The 22,478-nt window shown below is 45.5% G+C and overlaps 1 protein-coding gene and 1 long non-coding RNA gene across 3 annotated transcripts in view; one reads left to right on the top strand and one right to left on the bottom strand.

Annotated features, from left to right (window-relative positions):
- The first annotated feature begins 91 nt into the window (after positions 1–91).
- RGS10 (regulator of G protein signaling 10) lies at positions 92–17,378 on the top strand. 2 transcript variants are annotated; one of them, XM_035329350.1, is made up of 5 exons: positions 92–245; positions 4,434–4,552; positions 6,037–6,123; positions 11,640–11,783; positions 14,334–17,378. In XM_035329350.1, exons 1-5 carry the CDS (start codon positions 197–199, stop codon positions 14,478–14,480), a joined length of 546 nt encoding a protein of 181 aa, XP_035185241.1. In that variant the 5' UTR covers positions 92–196; the 3' UTR covers positions 14,481–17,378. The 2 variants fall into 2 exon arrangements, with proteins under 2 accessions (XP_035185241.1, XP_035185240.1); XM_035329349.1 differs by lacking the exon at positions 92–245 and adding an exon at positions 728–825.
- LOC118168781 overlaps positions 8,514–22,478 on the bottom strand; it is a 22,363-nt gene continuing 8,398 nt past the window's right edge. The window contains exon 2 of the long non-coding RNA XR_004751790.1: positions 8,514–8,669. This is a non-coding gene — a long non-coding RNA (uncharacterized LOC118168781). The remainder of the gene's footprint in view (positions 8,670–22,478) is intronic.

Here is a 22,478-nt window from a genome sequence, read left to right as displayed (position 1 = left end):
CACGGCCCGGTTGAACATCGCGGGGCCCGCAGGGGGGTGCTGAGGGGCGCCCGGCCCCGTTACCGGCACCGCCTCAGCCGCGGGGCGGAGCGGGCGGCGGCGGCGCCCGGCAGGAGGCGGCGGTCGGGGCCGGGCCGGGCCGGGCCGGGCTGGGACGGGGCCGCTCCCCCCTCAGCACCCCCCTGCGGGCCCCGCGATGTTCAACCGGGCCGTGAGCCGCCTCAGCAGGAAGCGCCCGCCCTCAGGTACCGGGGGCGCCGCCGCCGCGCCTCACGAGGGGGGGACGGGGACGGGGGGGAGCCGCTGAGGGGCTCGGGGACGGGGCTCGGCTCTTTCCCGCCGGGGGCGCCCCGGGGGCCGGGTAGAAGCCGCGAGGCAGCCCCCGGCGTGCACCGAGGAGCGGCCACCGTGCTGAGGAAAGCGGAGCGCGCTGCTGGTCTGCTTTTGGGCGCGTTTGTCTTAAGGATGCGTGGCGGGGGAGCGCCTCCAGAGATGCTGCGAAAGCAGAACGTCCCCTCCGCTTCCTTCCTGGGGGCTAAAAGTGGAAGCCGGTGGCCAGCTGCTGCTGCCGCTGGCCGTGTCCTGGGGCAGCCCTGGGCAGCTGCTGGGAGAACTCAGCGGGACTCGGCCAGGGGCACCCGGACAGTGAGGGGCTTTTCCCTCCTCATCGCCCGCCGATGGAGCTCCCCGCTGTTTCATAATCCCTGGTTATTAATTCCAGACCGGCAGCTGTGGCCGGACAGGGTTTCTGGTGGCCACAGGACAAGATGCGGTGTCAGGAGCGCTCCCAAAGCCGTAACAAGGCTTCGTGGCTTCCCGAAACAGGCAGGTGAAACACGGCGTGTCCAGACGTCTTTCAACACGACCGCTAGAAACCGAGAAAGATTCCTTAATTAATATTCAAGCGTATAAGCATGGGACGGTTGAGGTTGGATAATGAGGCCCGTGCTGGACGTTTGGCATGGGCGCTGGCCGTGTGCCTGTGTCTTACTGCTGTGCGACCGGGGGCTGCGTGCGGTGGGCTGGGGGCAGCAGGCGCTGAGGTGATCCCCGGTGGCTCTGTGAGGGCCGGTGCGTCCAGCTCGGCCGTGCCTCGCTTATCTGAGGGTTTGGTGAGGTTCCACATTGCTTTGTGGCTGCTGGAAGCCAGGGCCGCAGCCGAGCTTTGATGTGCAGAGCCGTGGAGCTCGATGTTAGCGCTGCTTGCCGCAGTTTCGGCCCGAGTTCGGAGGCTGCAGCTCTTTGCCGTTGCTGATAGTCCCTCTCAGCTGACAAGTACAGCGTTATTAGCGCCGCGCTTCCCAGCACATCTGCCCCTTACAAAGAGTCTTTATCCCCAGCGTTGTTGCGTGACTGGAAAAAACAGCTCCCGTAGGATCCTTCCCTGAAATAACGCGCTAGCCTGCTTGCTAGCAGAACATAGGATCCTTCTCTAAAGTAACGGTGCAGTTAAAGCAAGTACTTGACCGTTTGCTGTGTTTTTACCGGCAGCTGGCCGCTGCACATCCCAGAAGCAGTTGTGTTTCGGCTGTGTGCTCGGTGGAAAGTTTGCTTCAGCAGACCCCGAGCTGCCTTCTGTGCGCGCTCGCTTGGCTGGCTCTGCCTCTTGGCTTCTGCTCCGTCTGAGAGATAGCGAGCACTTTCCTGTGGCATTAAGAAATAAGAGATATAATTAGCGTGTTTATCGCGTGCGTTCTGATTATGGCCTTTTCAGGAACGTAAGTGGCAGAACTGCCCTTTTCCATGCTCAAAATTATCTCCCAGTGCTCAGTGGCAGCAAGTGCCTGCCTTCCTCGTGTAAACGCTCACAGGCATGTACCTGTTGGTTACTAAACCCTGGTGCTGAGCCTGTTATTGCAAGTGTGCGCTGTGTAACTGGGTCACCAGGTGGTTTAAGCAGAAGAAAGTTATCTTCATAAATAGCAAACGGTGATAATTAGGGTTATTCCTTTAATTGTGTTTATGGCAGGATTGCATTCTAAAATAGACAGCTTCAGATTTTCATTGAGCCGTACTTCAGCAGAGGCATCGTTTTTAAGGAAATTTAGTAAGATCATGGGGCTATGGACAAGGGGATCATTCTGGGGAAAACTTTTTAGTGTCTTACGGTCTTAAAAGCTTCTAGGCGTCACACATCAGATCTGCTAAATGAAGCTAATACGTGGAGTGGGAAGTTACGATCCCAACTGGGGGGCACTTTTGTATTAAAAAAGAAAATGTTTGTGACTGCTAAGTTAATGGGGTATGATAAAGACACCCAGCGGCTTTCACGGGCTTATAAAACTGGAGGGTGTTCCCTCCTGCCCTGCACCGCGTGCGGCCTGTCTGTGCCGAAGGGGAAGGGACGATAACGCCTGGTGGCCGCTGTGGTGTGCAGTGGTGGCGCTCCGTCCTCCCTCTCAAAAGCCAGATTTTCCCTACAAAGGCTGGTGGATGGGGTAGGGAGGAGGGGAGCAGCCCCACAGGAGAGCAAGGGGCTTGGGGGGTGATGAAGGAAAGGGAGCGTAAATGGTGGATGGGGCTGGGCCGGGAGCGAGAGGCAGCTCGGGCAAAGAGTGGTTGGTGGAGAACAGAGAATTGCCTTGGCCATGTGGGGAAATAGGAGGAGAAGGCAGAGGACCGGCAGAGGACCAGGGCCTGGGTGCCCAAGCGCTGGCTCGAGCCAGCGCCTGCTGTGCCAGCCCTGGGGAAGGCTCTCATGGCCCTGGATCCTCCCTGCTCAGGCTCCTCATGGCTCATCAGGCCATGAGCAGCTTTATGCAGTGCTGCTGTGCTGCTTGCAGGTGGGAGCAATCCTGACGAGCCGGTGGTGCTCTGCTCACGAGCCTTGCTGTTCCCACCTGGCTATCACTTGTTTTACAAAGATCAGATGCCTGGAGGTTTTGAGTCAGGCTCCTAAAATAAATTTCACAAATTGCAATCAGGAACCACATCCTTTTGCCCGAGGGAGGGGAAACTGAGGCACAGATAATTCACTGCAGCGCTGCGGCTCAGACGGAGCCCGCAGTGGCGGCTCAGAGACAGCCCCCGGGGGCCGACTCCTGGCCTTTAACCAGTAGCGCTGGGTTTGTGGGGGGGAATTAATTTTCTTACACAGGGCTGTAGCTGTACCTGCTGCTTTGGAGACAAACCTGTCACGGTCCTTACCAAGGAGGTGTTCTGAGACCTGAAATAACCACTCCTGAGGTGGGAACGGGAGATTTTCACAGGGGTCTCTCTCACCGGTAGGAAAACAAATAGACTCACAAGTCTGTAGCAACCCGAACTCCTTGCTGCAGTGCGAGTGTTTTGTAGGGCTTAACCATAGCTGCAAAGGGCATCTGATAGCACAGCTCTGCACAGATCATGCTGTGAGATACTTGCTGAGGTTTAGATTCATGGCGGAGGGAGGGTTTTTAACAGAACTTCAGCTGAAGTTACTGGGATCCGTGTTTCCAGTACGCTGGCAGGGAGAGACGAAGGGGCTCTGAAGAGGCCTGCAGTGGTTTCAGCACGCGCTTTGTGCACCTCTTCAGTATGTAGGGACCTCAACTGGTGCCTGACTGCTCGTGGCCAGCCCTTCTGCATCTCCTCCTGGCATCCCGAGTGTACGAGGAAAGGAGGCCAAGCTCTTTATGTGTATTTTAGAGTTGTTCAGATCAGCAGTAAAATCCCTGGAGCCTTCCCAAGTAATGGGTCTTCTGATGTGTAGCCAGCAAACAATTTTTTGGCATCACCAGCCTTGGATGTGATGTGTTTTCTATCCCTGGGACAGAAATACTCAGAACCGTGTACCGCATGTCCTATCTGCGGTGGCTGGCTGGCAGATAGGCCACGGGCACAGCCCAGCGTACCTTATAAAAACAGAAATTGAGGGGACTTGAAAACAAACAAGCAAACAGAAGAACCACCCAGATGCCGCTCGCCCAACACAGGTTGCCTCAGCTGGAGTGAGGCTCCTCTGCCGGCTGCCTCTCTCCCTTGAGACCACGTTAACGTGCTGGACTTGTTCTGCCCAACAAAGCTTTGTATTTCTTTCCCGTTCTGCCTTTTCCCACCTCCCGGTGATGATTCTTTTCTTCAAAATAAATTTCATGCGTGCGACCGACTGGGATTTGCTCTGTAGGAGCCGATGTCACGGGCTGCCAGAACGAAAGGCAGGCGGTCCTGCTGCTGCGCGGGCTGCGGTCACTGTGTTCCGCGGGCACAAGGTGCTTAACTCCCATAAAACAATGACAGGGCCTACTTCTGTGCTCGTGAATTATCCAACTGCAAGACAATTTTACCTCTCTAGATGCAAAGCAGCATTCAAATATGTGCGTGTGTTTATTTTCAGTTTTATGGCGTTTCCTTTAAAGAGCGCAGCTGTAATCCAAGGGTGCAGAGGGGAATGGGGAAGAAATGCATGTGATATTAATCACTCCTAACAAAGATGCTTTTCTCAATTTTTCCAGAGATAAACGACAGCGAGGGTCACCCCAGCAGCAGCCACCAAAGCTTGAAAGGAACCTCAAAATGGGCTACGTCACTGGAGAACCTCCTTGAAGATCCAGAAGGAGTTAAACGATTTAGGGTTGCTATATTACCTATAAATATTTATATAAACTGAAATTAGGATGAGTGAGATGAATGAGGCTCACCAGAAGCGGTGCAGCTGTGCCAGTGCTGTAAGCACACAGGCTTGCATCCTTCTAGATGCCTGCCCTGAGCCGAGGTGGCAGAGTTGGAGCTGTGGCATTTGCTGAGCTGCTGATGTGGGGAATTTCTTGCTCTTGTAAGGCCTGGGGAAGGCTTTGGGTAGCATCTTTTTAATTGGATCAGTCAGCTGTTGTGAGGATTAACAGTTTACTGGTAGATAAACTACAGTCCTTGAGCAACTGATCTCTCCTGCCAAGCATTATTAATTGCTGAGACCATTCCCACACTCTTTATTCTCACACATCCTTACTCAAGCAGTAAGTTACCACAAACCATTCCCCAAGCCTGCTAACTCCGTGTGGCTCATATTTTGTATTGCAGCAGCTGTACTGAAATACATTCTCCTGAACTTCAACTACAAACTGTGGGCTTGTGTAGCTCATAATGCAGGCCTGAGGCTTCAGTAGGTGAGGGTGGACAGTTGGCTTATCAAGGCTTTTTTGCCGAAGTCAGAGGGCTTAGCTGTAGCAATAACAACTACCTACTCAAGTATGGTTTTGCTGGGCCAAGCACTGACAAAATGCACTGGGATAAATTATTTCCTCCCAGACTGGTTTGAAAACTGATGTAAACCAGAATTATAAAACACTGTAATTACGGCGTGATTTAGAGTTCTTAAAACAACAACAACATAATCTTGGTACTATTTAGTTCTTGGCATTACTTAATCTCTGTTTTCTAATGCTTGAAAGTAAAAATTGACAATCTCAGAGCTATAAATACTTCAGTCACTGCTTTTTATACGTCAATTTAACTTACCCCCCCTCCCTCCCCCATTTTAAAACCTTCTTCAGTTTTGGGAGAATGTTTAAACACCATTTAGAGAAGGCAAATACGTCTTCTGCTTTAGTTAAGTAAGTAAATTTATTGCCACTGATGATCCTGTTTAGAAACACTTTGATTTGTAGAGATTTTACTCATTAGAAAAATCAGAAAGATGCTAGACAAGAATCTCAAGTGATCTGTTGCTCTCATTAAAATAGTTCATTATACTCACCTGCTAATGAATTAACCTATTTTCAGAGTTCCCTTTGAGGAATAACTGTGAAAATGCTCAAGTTATTTAAGGGAGACTGAGGAAGCTCTTTGTCTTAGTTACTGATAAGCTCTAAGATTAGATGTAGCTCATCCTTCTCCTGGAATGTGCTTTTAAAGTGCTGAGTATATTGTTCATTGGTGCCGCGGCAGTGTGTCGACACAGTAATGCAGTGCTTCTGTTGCACTCTATTATGTAAACTTGTGTCATGGTAAAAACTAGCCATAGGCAGCTTCTGGCTCTGATAGCTGCGGTAGGAAGAGAGAAGAACGGTCAAGAAATCCTGTCCTAGCTTGGCTGACTTTTCTTTTCCTTTTCCCCAGGAATTTTTAAAGAAAGAATTCAGTGAAGAAAACGTTTTGTTCTGGCTAGCATGTGAAGAGTTTAAAAAAACACAGGGAAAAAAACAGGTATGCTTCCTAAATACATCTTACTTACTTGTAGTAGGGATGGAACTGTGACGTTTCTGTCACATGAGGTGCTTCATGTGAGTGCAGACAGACACATTTGCAGGAGCTATACTGAAATCATTGTGGTAGAATTGTTTAGAAGCAAAGTTGGTTTTATTTCAAATCAAAACAAAATGCTGAAATTGCCAAGTGTGCTGTGTTTGACAACGAAACTTTTTGTTGTTGCTTTGGAACAGCAAAAGGTTTAGTTCAGTAATATTCCATCATCTTGTTTGAAAAGATAAGGTTATCTAATTTAGGATAAAGCATAATGGCTATTATATGAAAATATACACCACTATGCTTAATATGTAAACATAAAAACGAGCAGCACAAACAATGTTTTACAATACCAAAAGGAATTTTTTTGCCTTAGCAAATTACCAAAGTTACAAAAGAAATTGAGGGTCCGTTTAGATTATTTTATTTAAGTATTTATTCAGATTGATGCATTCCTGCAGAACACTTACATTTTCATGACAGCTATAGTTTTCTGGTAAAAAATATTCTATTGGAAACTTTAACCATTTTGGTAGGCAACAGGTGCAAGCTTACAGCCCCTTTTGCATTATTCTGGCTAAACAGAACACAATGAGGAGGTGAGGCTGCGAAAATGCCACTTAAACTGCGAGTCCATCTCTTAAGCTTAAGCTGCGAGTCCATCTGTCCCCTTACCTGTGAGAGGATGTTCCAGGTGCAGCCAGGCTGGGGCGTGCTGGAAGCCAACATCTGATGGCACCAAGCTCACCCAGACAGGTCCTCTGTCCTGGCTCTGCTCTGGAGCAAGCAGCTGCTTCCAATCCTGTTATGTCAGTCTGAGGTAGAAGGTGTTTGATCTCTTCCTCCCCCAGATGTCCATACAGCATCCTGATGGTATGTTCAGTATGCTGGGCTGGCTATTCTTCATCTCTTTCCCTACTCCCTTTCTCATCTGGTAAAGTAGAAGACAGCATCACAATTCCTGAACAAAGGGGGAGATCCCTTTGCTCTGTGTAGGGCAGGTGGTTTTTTTCTTTGCATGCCACACGGTGTCCTTGCCAAGAGGTATGTAGGTATCAAACCGGATTTTAAAAAGGAAATGAAAATGGAAAATCCTTCTGTCAGGTCCCATCTTCTGCTGTTGGATAGGAATCAGATTTTCCCTTACTAAATCATTACCATCTTTCTAGCTTTTCCAGGATTGTGCGCGCTAGTGCAGGAAATGGCAAACTGATGTATAGAGACAGTAGCTTAGTGAATGCTTGGATGGATTGCCACATGAATGAATGGAGACTTGGTTAGTTTCCACTTAGCTTAATTATTCAGTACCAGTCATTACAGCACCGTGTGTAATGAGAGCTTTGGCACACTAGACTCCAAATGTTACAACCAGGTAGAATACGTGTGGTTTAGGATGACACAGATTTGCAGGAAGTTTTTGTAACTACTGCTTATTTAGATAATTTACACTAAAAAAAAAAAAAGTACTAAAAGTAGAAATCCTTCAAGTGCTCACGATAGCATTAAGCACCAATGTCTTCTGAAAGTGACTCTTGCAGAAATCACTTTGTATCTATCTGATGTGAGCAAAGTATTCTAAAACCAACTTGGTTATTTAATAACCTGCTTCTCATTAGAACTGGTTTACCACAGAAACTCTCACAGACACTCGGATTTCAGTCAGATGAAGTTGATTTCAATTTAACGTGGATAAAATAAGATTTTTTTTCTATTTTTGATGTATAAAATAAACTTGTAATTATTTGACTTGAGAGTGTTATCACAAAAGTTTTCTTAGATGCAACTTGCACCAAAGTCACCAGCTGCTTGTTGGATTAATTATCCACTGTGCCCAGTGCTGTCATGGTTCTGCAGGGCTGCTGTATGGTGGGGAGGTTGGCTCGGGAGCTGCTGCCCTTCCCTCCTGGCAACCTGCTCCTTGCAGGTAGGTGCCAGCTTGCTCTGGCCATGCTTTCTGCTGGCCGCAAGCTGCCTAACTCTGTTAGTGCCATTCTAAGAAAATATCCGGTGCCTTTCGTCAAGGCTCATTAAGCTTGCCTCAGCCTTTACTCTAACCACAGCCATGTGGGCTCTGCCTAGAGAGCTGACGTATCAAGCCTACACGGCAGATCTTGCAAGATGTTGTGCAGATGCATCTTCTCTGCCCCCTTCCTCTTGAATGCGAGCCACTGTGCAGCCAGGGTTGGTTGATCACAGGGCCAGAGGGACCGCTGGCAAGAAGAAGCCTGGCTCCTGACCGTGGTGTTGGCTCTAGACTAGTGGTGGGAATGCAGAAGGCAGCAGAAATGGAGTTCAGACCATACTGCTCCTTGAGTTTACGTTTGTTTCCCTGTTTCTTGAGCTAATGCAAAATGCATGCGTGGTTCAGGGGAGGTTTTCAGCATCTGCAGAGTTAGGCAGCGAGCAGACTACATCAGAACCCAGACAGGTCTTTAGGTGGGCTGACTCCAAGCTGTTTTCGTGCAGCATGGAAGTACAAGCTCTTCCCCTCAGCTCAGGAAACACCTCTGTCATTTAAAATAAAGAAATGAAAAGGAGATTTTCTTTATCACTCCTTTAAAATTGAAGTCAAAATAGAAATGTCATTTTTAGTGAAGACTGGGGAAGGAATTATGTCAGGTCCATTGTAGGAGTGAGCTCTGCTGCCACCCATATGGCCCACATCTTAGGGAACGTTTAACTACTGAAATGGGAGTGGTGGGGATAAGTGAATAAAACTTAACTTTAAATATTTTACTGAGGTTAGCTGTATATTTGTGCTTGTTAATGAAATAAATAACGTCTGTTGTGCTACTTTCCAAGGTTCAAATGCTGCTTCTGTTGCAACTGAGCTTTAAAGACAAGTTACAGATTGCAGTGCTTTGAACAACAGAGAATCTTTTCAGCTGTTGCTGAAATACAGCAAAACTCTGAAGAAGTTTTGTAGAGACCAATTTCAGAACAAATATGTATTATGGTTGGATTTGATGGTCCTGAAAGCCTTTTCCAGCCCAAATGATACTGTGATTCCATACCTATTCTATAGCAATTTCTTCTGCTACTTCTCCTGGGGAATGTGGCAGCGTTTATAAAGGACTAGGTAACACTGCACAGCTGCTAGCTGCTGGAGTCTGCTCTGATGAGCATCTGGGACTTCCATTCACCTCATTTGGGAACCGCACATGCTTTAGAGCTGAATTTGACCTTATTAAAGGAAGTGGGAAAGAATATTATATGCATTTGAATTACCAAGGGGGATTTGTGTAGACAAAACTTTGTATTCCAAAGGGGAACTTGGCGTGGACGCAGAGGCGAGTACACAGATGTAAGAGAGAAGTGCCAGAAATCCTTTAGTAACCACCTGTGAACAAGATCCCAGTCTCAGAATCAGAGTCCCCCGTGCTGAGGCATTAGCTTGAGGCTAGCACAGAACAAAGAATGCCACCCACTGAACTGGGAACATCACTTCCTCTTCTGCCTGGACCTGGCTTTCCATGAATGTCCTCTGGGGAAGGTGTAAACACACTGGCAGCTTTACTGTACCTTCAGTTATTTTTTAGTTCAACTGATGCTTTCCTGCTGGAACATAGACACAGCCAAAGAGTGGTTCTGTGTGCAGCAGAACCTGTGAAGTTCAGTCATGCACTTCCACATGTCTCCAGTACCACAACGTCAGGCCCCCTATGTCTCTGCAGTGACCCCCTCTCCCTACCACAGTTCTTTCACTTCCTTTCTTTGTCATTCTTCCCCACAAAATCCAGAGATCCTCCCCATCTCACCAGCCTCCCACGCAGTCATCTTGTTCCCCCCATGTTCTCTAACTTCCTCACAGCACTTCTGTTTTCTCTCACATTTCCCCTCGAGCCTTCCTTTACTCTTTCCCCATGGTGCCCAGCTTGCTGCTGTGCTCCTGGGGCTAGAAGCACCTCGTGCTGCGGTTGGCGTGGAGCTACGTGGGTATTGATTAGCCAGCTGCCAAGTCCTTGCCGGCAGCTCAAGGAGGCAACTTTGGAACATATCCTACAGCTTTAGCTTCAGTGCCTGTGCATTTTTCTCTCTTGCCTTTCTCTTGCTGCTCCTCCCCAGTGAATTAGTAGGAAGGTAATTATTTCACAGCCCTTTACCCTTCTCTTACATACGGTTGAAATTGGACAGCAAGTGCAGAAGTCATTTAGGGAAAACCAATGGGCTTTCCAATCACGCTTCCTCCTGCAATAGCTGAAGGATGCAGCTATTCGATCAAATGATGACCGAATGCACGTGATAGTTTATCCACCAGACGAACGATCTGTTTCAGAAAGGAGTACTTCTGGAAGAAGCGTCGCTTTCAGCAGAGAGAGAGTTAACTCTCAGGCATTACAAATTGTCAAACACATGTTGCATTTCTTCTAATTATCACCAAATGCTGATTCTCAGCTGTAAAACATTAAAGAAATTCTGGGACTTGTTCATGGGGAAGGGTTTAAGTGCTTCCTTCTTCAAGCCCACTTCCTGCCAAAGGGTCCTCTTGTAGTTTGGGCTGGTCCGGAGACAGTTGCTTGTTAAATGTAGCGAGGAACACTGCCACGTACCCACTGCCAGTTATCTGGGCCTGCTGCTCTGCAGGCCGTGCTTTCAGGAGGCTGCAGTGAGGTTTACCTTGTACGTGGCTTGGTAGTGTTCTTCCTTGCTAACTTTCTCTTTATCTGACTGGCTTGCCTATAATTTAAAGGATTTTAGCTACTTGTATGTTCCTTTGATGCTTAAGGATGCCTGGTGTGGTCAAAGCATTGTCATTGTTACTGATTCATCAAAAGAAGACCCCTGAAATCAGGGCAATTGCTAACAAAGTGCTTTATGCAAGTCACACCTTTATTTAACAGCTTTTAGGGTCTATTGAGTGACTTACCAATACTGTTAGCCAAAAACTATTTTTTTTCCTATTTTTTTTTCCTGACCTTGTACTCAGTGTTGCATGTGAGCTGCCCTGAGGTAAAAACACAGTTATGACAAAATGTGTAAGCTGCACGATGAGGTTATCTGGCGGTAGCAGGCATTGTGCACTACTTTGCTTATTTCTCTCTTGCAGTATGAGTGAGTTTCCACGGTGGTTTTTTCCTCCTGGGTTCCCTGCATATGCTGGCTATCTATTAATAAAAATAATCTTCTAAATAGTGAAGACAAACCCTAGGTGATGGTGCTGTGCAGTTTTACGCTGGTTACTCAGTTTTGAACATCCCGACTGCTGTCTTGACTGAAGTGCTGAATACTCACAGCTTCCGCTAATGTCAGTGCAGGAGTTGGCCTGCAGCGATGTTTTTCCTCCAGCACAAATAAGTATAAATAAGCTAATCTTTGTATTTTTGTTTTATTTCCTTTTCAGTTCAAACTATGTTTTGTTCTCAAGATGTGGATCTTAAGAAGTGAGCGAGTTAGAAGTCTCCACCAAAACCTTAAAAATACAGACAGCAGCTATTTCCACAGTAAATAACTCTTTGCGTAAATGTGTCCTTTTGCAGATGCAAGAAAAAGCTAAAGAAATTTACATGACTTTCCTGTCCAATAAGGCTTCATCCCAAGTCAATGTTGAAGGGCAGTCCCGTTTGAACGAGACAATTTTGGAGACGCCTCACCCTCTAATGTTTCAGAAGCTCCAGGACCAGGTAAAACTATTTTCTTCACCGTGCAAAAGAAATATGAACCATATGAATTCCAGTTTGGGACTTTCCTGGAAAATTGGATGAAATTTGCTCCTGGGTTCCTCTGCTGGTAGCTTGGGAATCACCGAGTGACTAACTTTGTGCCTACATTTTCCTGTGTATTCACTTGTGCCGAGTCATTGCTGGTGTTTGTTTCCGTAGTTGCCACTGGTTTCCCTGAGAGCTCAAGACTCTTCTCTTTGCTTTGTTTTGTATTTATATTTATCTGAGTATAATGCAGCTTTCCAAAAAGCCCCCTCTTCTGCAACACACAAAAGTTAAGAGAGGAGTTGGCATCTGCTTTGCATTTTCCTACAGAGCTTGGGAGGTCTGGTAGAAATTAAGTAGTGGACTGCAGGTACGTCTTTGGTGGTAAATTTTCTTAATTGTTAGCTTAGTTTAAATCGTAAGCTAAGAAGTGAGTCATCTGCAGCTTTCCAGCACTTGCAGTCTGTACTATTTTTAATTTCTGTACCGTCCTCAGCACTACCTGTATGTTCTGTTTGGCTTTTTTTGCAGAGGAACAGTTACACTGCTTTAAAATAGTGTTTTCAGCCTATTTATATCAGGTGCTGACTATGTTTGTTGGGCTGCATCAATTGGAGAGGTCTGAGGAGCAAAGGTCCTGCTGTCTTTCAGGCAGATTCCGAGCCGTTGGCAGTGGAGATGCCTAAAACCCAGCTTCCATGTGAAGAAGCAATGTTTGTCATGGAAAAACTCCTGACTTGGTGGACGGGTGGGTGATACATGAGGATGAGAGTGAAGCTGGAGAGGCTACTTGGGTTAGGATGTTTTGCAGCTTTACAGCGAGCGTGCACGTGAATGGCCAGGGATTAGTAAGAGCTGAACTGGAAACATGCTAGAACAGTGGGAGAAGAATCCCACTAGTGTAGGGAGAAAGTCTGTGAACTTACCAAATGCAGAACGTTTGGGTTGTTGCAGATCTCCACTGCTTGAAGCTTCTGTTTATTGCTGTTAGATAATTGAGGAAGAGTTACGTTCTTCTCTTGTTTTCAATCCTTATAAAGTTATGAGGAGCAGTATATACAACTTGATCTCTAACAAACAGTGCTAACTGCTACTGGCAGCGTGTGCTTGAGGCGTAGTCAGCCTGACTTGTTGTCCAGAGCTTGCAGGGTTCCCAGCATCAGTGGTAACTGGTACTTAGTTCCCCAGCAGCCCTGGTGATTTAACTGTGGCTACGTCTGGGGCAACCTTACACACACAGCTTCGAGGCAGCTGTTGCTGTTGAAGGGCGCTGGAAGTGGTTCATAAAAATCTGTGGACTTTTAAATACTTGCAGGGTAAACTTGCCTGCTCCACAGAGGTGATGAGAGGAGGGAACAAAGAGAACTCAGCTATTGCACGTGATTATAAAATCTGTCTGCTCTCTGTGTTTGGCTAACCAGGCTCTAGGGGTACTCTGAAGATTTTGATCTTAGCACTCTCCCTCTCTGGGAGATGCTTTAGGTGATACCAGGAACAAGAGGAGTCTAAGTTCTTAAGCTGACTTAAAACATTTTAACAGGCGATGTTTTCAATTCGTTTTTTTTTTTTTGCCCTTAAGCTACTTTGATAAATGTAATTTTATTGTAGTTAGCCAACCCCAGCAAACCTAATTTGACCTTGCTTAACTGCATTGATTTGAGTCTCTATCGAGAGGGTGTTTTGGAATTAGTTTTTAATCTTCAAGATTCCCACCATTTTAAATGTGTACTTAAATATCTAAATACGTAAACAAGGAATGATTCGTAAAGTGCTTTATGTCATTTAATTTGCAAGGGGGGTATTCCAGCTCTCACACAGACTAGAGAAGTCAAGTTCTGTTTGCTTGCCTTTGTGTGTCTGTTCAGGTTCCTTGAAGATGTGGGGGGAAAAAAACAAAAAGGCAGTCTGACTTTTTTCCTTCACAAACAGCTGTATTACCCAGTTGCACTGTCAGCTAGAAATGTGGCTTGTAAAGGTTATCCGTATTTGGATGATCCACAAGTGCAGGTGAAAATTCAGAAATTCCTCTTGGAAACGTAGTTACTCTGGGTACCATAAAATGTAACGAGTCATGAAGGATGGCTTGGGGAGGCTTCTCCAATGAAGTAGTCATCAGAGGGTGGTGCGGACTTGGGTTTTGCCTTGGTTGTAGTTTTCAGGTTTTCTTTTTTCTTTCCCGCTGTTTCAAGACCAAACAAAATATAGCCCCAACCTTGACACTGACCGGATTCCAGGCTCCTCTCCCAAGCCCTTTTGTTTTCAGAAAGCTCCAAATGCGTTCTAGCTTTTTTGCCTAAAGTGAATATAAATAGAAGAGAAAGCGGATGTGTTGAGGGATGAGCCTACACTTGAGCCCTTTGACGCTTCAATTAAAATGCCCTTTGAGGTGTGTTTTAATTTTGTGCCTGTTAGTAATTACAGTCCTGGCAGCAGTAACAGGAAAAAAAGAGTTTATATGTTGTCCTTTTCGTTCAAAATCTAGATTTACTGGGGTCATTCTTTTTTGTGTTTTTCCTCTCTTACCAGATATTCAACCTCATGAAATACGACAGCTACAGCCGCTTCTTAAAGTCAGACATCTTCCTAAACCATAAGAAGTCGGAGGAGCAAGAGGAGAATTCACCAGAGGCTCAGACTGCAGCTAAAAGAGCGTCAAGAATTTACAACACTTGATACGATGAATCTCGTTAGGAGAGGCAATACAATAATTAACTCACACTCAGGAACAGTCTAGGTTTATAGCAGTTGCATATAGGGCTTGGAAAAGCTCAAAACGTTTTTAGGAGATACTTACCTTTTTTAATTGCTTGAATGACTAATTGTTTTTGCATGACAGCTAATAAATAACCAAGTGCCCATGGAAAGACTGTTTCCTAGCTAAAAGGCTGAGGTATTCGTCCATAACATGAATTGCATTTTATATTTCACAAGTTAAAATGCTTTCAGTTTCTTTTGCTTTTCTTTTGTTGTTGGGCATAATGATGCTGAGAAAGTGTTTTTTTGTTGTGTTGTTGTTTTAATTTGTGCCTTCTGGTTTTTGTTTGTGCATGGCTTTTACTTTCTGAATTGCTGGGAGCAGCTGTTGAGGAGTATGTTTTAAGTTATTTTGTGAATGAGACATTCATAGGAAACTAATTTCGGAGCAACATCTTTCAGGGTCAAGATCAATGGAATCTAATCTTACTCCTGTTTTCCAGTGTAACTTTTTTTCAAGGTGATAGAAGTTTTACTGTGCCTTTACTTATGAATCAAAGCACTTCTCTGATCATGATTTTCATTTCTATATCTCTTCAATTTCTCCAATATATTTGCAGTAGACAATCGCCTTCAGAGGAGGGAGCAATGCACATCCCCTTTGGGACAAAAGCTCTTAGATACAGAGCATCTCTGAAGAATTCCTAAAAGCCATCGGGAAATCTGCCAGTTGATATCCCACATTGGGCACACTCCTTTCAGCAAAGCTTGACTGGGGCACGTCCCGCATGTCAGCCAGGTTGTCTGTTACATCAGGGCCAGATGTTGGTACTGGGAAGCACCTGTTTTTTTCCTGGGTCTTCTAAATCCCGCTATGTGTAGCAAGAGTCATTCTGCAATGGGCCAACCATCAAAGTCTGACTCTATAAGATCTCTCTCTAAAGTCAGCCTGCCGGCGTTACTAAATTGCAGTTTTATTTGGGAAAGCAAAAAGCCACGTGCTTGTTCACAGGTTTCACGGTGCATAGTCTAGCTCTGTTTCACTTTCATTATTTACTCTTTCATTTTTTGCACTGCTTTCCTTGAACTCTTGTTGATGTGCTGGCTAATCAGATCGCACAGTTAGCTTTTCATATAGTTTTTTTTAGGAAGGTCAGATGTCATACATTACTGTCACTATCAGTGTTTTTAAAACTAGGTCTAGGTTGTAATTTTTGAGGATGAAGATTCACTTGATAGACTTGATGATAACTTTTCTTTAACTCTGAGCCATTCTTGCAGGTAATGTGTGAAGAAAATTGTTTCTGTGAGTTTTTCTTGTTACATATACGAGCGGGATTGGGACTTCTGATTCTTCTCCCAGAGCTAAATGCCCTGTTCATTCTTAGAAAATAAAAAAAGCAAATTACGAAAGTCCCTCTGTGTGCATGTCTTAAGGTGTAATTCTTATGCAATGAGTAAGTTTTCCTTTTATGCTCCCAAAGGATTTAAAGGTGAAGTCATACTCCCGCTTCAGGCACTCTCAGCGGTGTTTGACCTCATGCTTAAGCTGTATTTCAATGCTTCGCTGAATAGCAATGAAGTATGTACATGCATAAATCTTTTTGTTGTAATGAGGCCTAGGAAATGTGACCACCCAGTTCTGGATTTACAAAGATTACAACTATTTGTAATCTCAGGATAACATCTTTGGAAAACTCACTGTAACAATGAGCTCTTAACGCCTGCCAGGGCAGAGGATGGAACTTCTGGTACGACTGAAGTCCTTGGGAGCAGGCTGCTTAAACACACTCGGGAGCTGGGACTTGTCTCTTCCCAGTAATTGCAGTGGAAGTCTTGGTGACCTAGAAAAAAGCAGGATGGGGACCTTGGTGGGAAAATGCAGGATGAACTCTCACCACGTTCATCATGCAGATGCAAAGTAGGTTCCTTTTAATCATATTGGTTTAAAAAAATGCATGAGTAAGGGAGAAAAATCTTTGACTATCAAATTTAGAAACAATAATTAAACCCGAGGCTGTATGAACAATGGTAGGGCATTAAGAGAGAAAATACTTGTTTGTAGCTGCTCATAAACAACTTTTTCCTTGGCAATACTCTCGCTGTCAGGTACTGTATTATTTGCTTGGTGGCAGCAAATGCCCGGTGGGAGTAGACACAAAGGTGCTTTACACTACTACCAGCCAAAAGCTACTCAAATGGAAATGCGTTTCTTAGCAGCATTTCAATGCCTGTGATGTTTATTTCAATACCTACGATGTTTTTACGATAGTATACCTGGATCCACAACATTTTTAATCTTTGTATTGTGTTTTTGCATCAGCAGTAAAAAAGTTCATTGCCCTATTGGCTGTCATTCCAAGTTTTGTGCTGTTCTGTTTTCTTTTGTTTTGTTTTTAGAAAAACAACTAGGCTTGCGAGATGCAGAGATCAGAGATTCTTTTCTATCCATGAGATGGTCTATACTGTACAGTAAGAGAGCAATTGAGAGGAAACAGTGCAAGCAGCACTCTGTAATTGCAGCATGTGTATATGTGGAGAACGCTATTTGCTTCTGTGGATATCATCGCTGATCAAACTTTGTGAAATAAATTTTCTGAGGCATGTAACGAATTGCACAAAGAAATGTTTCTCTGTGAGTAAATCCTGCATTCCAGCAGTAACTGTAAACTTCGCATGGCACCTCCTGCTCTAAGTGGGTATTCAGAGTTGCTTTATGTAGGGGCAAAGATAGGAAGGATTTTTTCCTTTTCCTAGAATTTACACTGAAGGTATAAGCACGAAAAAGCAAGAAAGTTTTCATGCCTCATCACGTGCCTTGAATTCTACCCTAATGTGTGTTTCTCAGCTGAAAATTAAAATATTCCACAAATACACCGAGTCTGTGTGCTGATGGTTGTTTTGTTTTGAGTGCAGTTTGAGCCAAGCTCACTTCAGATTTTATAGCGATTCCATTTTCTGCTCTCATTCCCTGTTCCTGCAGTTGCTTGCGTTCTCTCGCTGTATGTTTTTCACTTGGAAGCTAGGATGGCACAGTGGGTTTCACCTCCTGGTCAGCTATTTGAACAAAGCGCAGAAAGTCACTCAAACAGCAGATGTTTGTACCTTCATCTCCTCTTTTATTTTTGTTGTTTTCATTACGTTTCTTCCGTTGTGCTTGTTTCAAGTTGCTAACCCATTGATGTGGAGAAAGTGTTTGAAAGGCTGTACAGAAAGAAGGAAAGAAAGGTTTTGATAACAGCTGAGAACATTGCAGGTGGAGTTAAACCTGTAGCATTTGCATCTGGATTAAAGTCTAACTGGGCCTGTGGCACAGAGAGGACTGGTTCAAGCCTGAGAAAGCCTGATTTCCCTTTTTATAAATTGTGCTTGTATTTGTTCTTCCTAAAACAGCGCAGCAAGTCTTACAAAGTTAACTGGTTTAGCCAGATGTCATCCCCTGACGCACCAGGCTGTTTACGCGGCCGTGTCCACTGCCCTGTCCCAGAGGCAGGTCCCTTTTGTTTCAAATCCAACACAGCTCCTGTCCAAGGACTTTGAGTGCTCTTTTTTCACAGTTACCATTAAAAGCAAACCGTGGCGTGTCCTTTATCCAGAGGATCCACGTAACTTTACTGGGTTGCCATACAAGCCCTCAGCAGCTGCTGTGTGACTGTGATCTCTGTGGTTTAGCAGCTTTATTATAGCTGAGGGATGTTTTTCATCAGTACCACTACTCATATCTTGGCTGATGAGAGTGGCAAATCCATTTCAGCTGGGAGTTAAAAAGTGCCCGGTACTGAGGGAGTTGACATGGTGGGGGAAGAAAGAGGGAAAGCATTTTACAGAATCGGTTGTTGTTTGGATAAATGAAGTAATTGCCAAATTTAACAGCACCCTCTCCTGGCTCCTGGCAGAATAACGCGTAGGGATAGTGATAGCAGAGGATGGCTGCAAATAAAGGCAGGGCGCAGCTGTTTGTTCCCTCAAACGCAGTGTGCTTGTTGGATGTTCTGCAGACAAGAAACGCGGCCAAGTTAAAATACTGCGCTAAAGTAATAAAATGTCTCTGTTTATTAAAGGCAGTTGGCGTTGCTTTGATCAAAGCATGCTCAGAAATTGAGTGCATCATTGCGTGCAAGAAAACCGACTACAATTGTTTTGAAAGCTGGCATTATAACGTGCCTAGTGGCCTCCTGAGCAGGCTTCACGTGAGAGATGCTGCACACCGACTTGAGCAAATGGCCACAGTTGTCCCTTCCCCCTCTGCTGAGCTGGGTGGGTGAAAGACAGGAGGACATCTCCTAGAGGAAGCAGTGGCCAGCATGCTCAATCTTGTAGCCCAAGCACGAGGAGCAGATATTATTAAGCCCTTGCTTCTGCCATGCTTTTCTTTAACTTTTCCAGAGATGAAGTACAAAAGCACTGCCTGGCTGTGCTCCTGTGTTGCTCTTTTCCTCGTAAAGGTTTCGCGTTCTGCACAAACGTGTAAACCAGCAGAAGGTTAGCTGAGAAAAGCAGCAGTGTGTTGGGCAGGGACAGGGGAGTGTTACCCATCCCTTCACGTCTCAAGAAGCCCATTTCACAGCTAAATTACTGCCAATAGCGTTGAGGCCGTCTCACAGCCACCTGGCTGAGGCTGGTTGTGCAGGACACCGAGGCTTGGCATCAGGGGGGATGTGCTGAGCCTGGCTGTGAAGTGCGTGGCAGCTCTCCTTTTTCTTCACAAATGCCAGCAGTGTCTGGTCATTTCCTCACCACAGCGTGGCCGCAGCAACCCCTCAGCCTGTTTTCCCAAAGGAGTCCTGGTTCTGTCTGTAAGTCGTTCTGCCTGGCTGGACCCCCGAGCCCGGGGGAATTCCTGGCCGTGAGGGCTCCCAGGGCGTGACATGTCAGCGTGCAGCTGGCAGCGGCACAGCGAGAGCTGTATCAGCACTAACAAATGTGGTTTCCGTTTTTTTTTCAGTCCTGTCTCAGCTGCCTGGGGGTTATCGTTGCCTGTGACCATTTGATTAGATAGATTTCAAGTGTTTTTTCCATGTCATTCATACGCAGAGGTGGGACTTGCAGATATCTGAACAAGTTGATGCGGCAGTGCAGCTCTCCCGGTGTGACAACAAAGGTACTAACCTAGAGGAAAATTAAAACCTCTCAGGTTTTTCAACCCACAGTCTGGAGGAACAGCCTACTACGAGATTTTCTCAGTTCCCGTTCTGTATGTACGGACAGCAGAGTTTTTCCATGGGCTGAATGCTAGGCTTGGCCACTCGTTCACATCAGCAGTGCGCACAACAGGGAGATGTCCTTTTTGCACACCTGAAGTGCCGCAGGACCAGACAGCGAGGAGCATAAAGGAAAAGCACGGTGCCCTTCTGTTAGTCTGCAAAGAGATACGAAAAAGAAAGCGCACAAATTGAAGGACAAAAGGCAAGGCTGCTACTGATACTGCTGGGGCTGCATAGCTCAGCACGTCACCAAATCGTAGTGGCAGCATTTTGCTGTTCCCTACAGGAGCACATCGCTCCCTACATGAATGGGAAATCCATTTCTGCTGCTTTTCTCTCTGTTTTTTTTTGTTAGCCACCATTGGAAAACTGGCTTCTGAGCATCCCAAGCAGGCTACTGGGTGGTGGCAAACCCACAGGTTTAGAGAAGACCTCTTGGATTGAAATTGCAAGCTACTGTGCAATGAACATGACAGGGCTCACAGAACACCTCTGGCTGCTGCTCGCTCCACGTCTTTGACACCATTTATCATGGAGGAAATACGAAATTAACATTATTATTTATTTATTTTTTTAGAGAAAGCTTTCATCCTGAAGCCAACAGAGTATGAGCTGTACGTTTCACCCTTTCCTCCCTTTCCCCCACCTACTTCCTGCCCTACTGTAAAGCAATCTGAACTCCTTGTGATCTCTGCTTTCGGAGGGTTTCATCTCCCAGGCTGCTTCATAGATTATCAGCGCAGTCCCAGCGAACAGATGGCTGCGAGTGACAGCAGTGCTGCAAAGAATTAAGCAAATTATTTCCACCTCAGGTCTTGGTCGCTGCGTTATGTAGCTTCTAAGCATTTTCCATCCGCTCGGATGAATATTTGTGTATCGTTTACTGAACATGAACAAAATCTCTCTGAACCAAAATTTCCAACCTCAAGGCGACTTGTTAGTTTTGGAGTCATCATCAGGCCTTGGGCAAAGACTTCAGGGAAATCTTATCCTCTGTAGCCGGGCCAATAGCACTGTAAACTTATGGATGAACTGTCTTTTTCTGAGCTCAAGATTAGGCAACAAACCAAACTCTTACGAAGCCACTAGCAGCAGTCAGAAAAACTACTGAGTGTGGCAGTTTTTTGTAATTGTTTGTGTTTGTCATTTTGACTCTTTGCTCTGGTTTGCTAAAAATGTCTTTCATGTGAAAGTGTGGAATGTTCTTCTGTGAGAGGAGAGCTGCCAAAAACCAACTCGGTCTTTTTTTTTCCTCTTCTTTCATTTTTCCCCCCACTTCAGAGGAGAGCCGAGCTAGAAATGCAGATCTTGGCAGCGCAGAGTATTTTTTCAGGGCTCAGCGTTTTCAGTGAGGGATACCCGGGGATACCAGCACAACTGACACCTCGCCAGACACCCAGGAGGATGGGGTAGGGGCGAACAAAAGGGAAAGCCAAGAGTATGCCAAGAGGAGCTTGTGCTCATGGTTATGCTGTTAAGGTTCTGCTGTCCTTGTGTACAGAACTGGTGTCACAGCAAAGCTCTCAAACTGGGTAAGAAAAATGAGGTGAGAGAGAAATGACATGTCTGTAGCTGTGCCGTGAAAACCATTATTCACTTCACCATCATCTCTTAGTTTGCCTATGGAAGAGGCCGGGCACTTACGTGTCCAAAAGCACAGTGTGGGTGAGTCCAGCCAACCTGCAGTTTTCTTTCTGTGGCAGCACTCTCGTATTAAGCAGCATCTTGCCTCAAGACAGGTCTTGCTCCACCAGGTTGGGAGATTTATGAGCAGCTGGACTACAGCAGAACAAAGCACCCACTTCCAGGAGGATGTGCAGTTCTCAGCTCCCCCTCTTTCTCTTACTTCTCCCCCCCAACCCCTTTGTGGTCTTTGCCCTGCTCCTTAACCCCTCCCAGTCTGTGTAAGCGTTACCCACTCTGGGATTATTACTTTTATTTCCTCTGTTGTATTCATCTTCAAAGCTTATAAATGCAGTGTTTAGAGGTGGTTGTGGCTCTGAAGGGCTGATGAATCACAAGCCCTCCCATAAACCCTACAAAAATCATCTTTTTTATCACAGGAGAAAATACAGATGGGAAAAAGAAGTACTTGTTATTGAGCTCTGAAAAAAAAAAAAAAAAAAAAAAAAAGGAAAACCATGGCTCACAGCATTGTAAGCATCTCTGTTTTCCACTGACAATATGTTCACTTGTTACAACATGTAACCTAAGCTGCTCATAACATGTTTGATGATTTTTTTTCTTAACATAACATTACCCTGATACTACACAGTTCTGGTGCATTCGCGTACCCCTGCATATCTGGCAGTGGGGGGTTTGTTAGCTACCCCCAGGCATGCAGAACAGGCATGTGGCAAGTATGAAAGAGAGTGCGTAGAAGAAAGTTACAATATCCTGAACCAGAGAATTACTTTTTTTTTTTTTTTTTTCTACTGGGCAACGTACAGCAACTAAATACTCTGGTCTTGTTAGTATTATATTGGTAAGGAACAATCTGTAGTGTTGTTGCTCTATGTGTTACTGTTCTCTTCAACCCGTTGTGTTACATGTGCATGTTCATAGACTGGTACCTGCATCTGCCAAAAATTTCTCTGTTGAGCTCTCCACTGGCTAGAAACCTTTAGAGCCACTGGTCACGGCAGAACCAAATAGGATAAAATGCAAAGGTCCCAGATGGTAAACAGTACTGCTATTAAAAATAATAATAATAAATAAATAAATAAAGGCAAAAGCCCCCTAAGATTTATCAATAGAAAAACATATTTTACTA

The sequence above is a fragment of the Oxyura jamaicensis genome, chromosome 6 (genome assembly GCF_011077185.1).
Source record: "Oxyura jamaicensis isolate SHBP4307 breed ruddy duck chromosome 6, BPBGC_Ojam_1.0, whole genome shotgun sequence".
Taxonomy (NCBI): Eukaryota; Metazoa; Chordata; class Aves; order Anseriformes; family Anatidae; genus Oxyura; species Oxyura jamaicensis.
The sequence above is the reverse complement of the archived record's forward strand: the minus strand, read 5'-3'. Positions and strand labels throughout refer to the sequence as shown.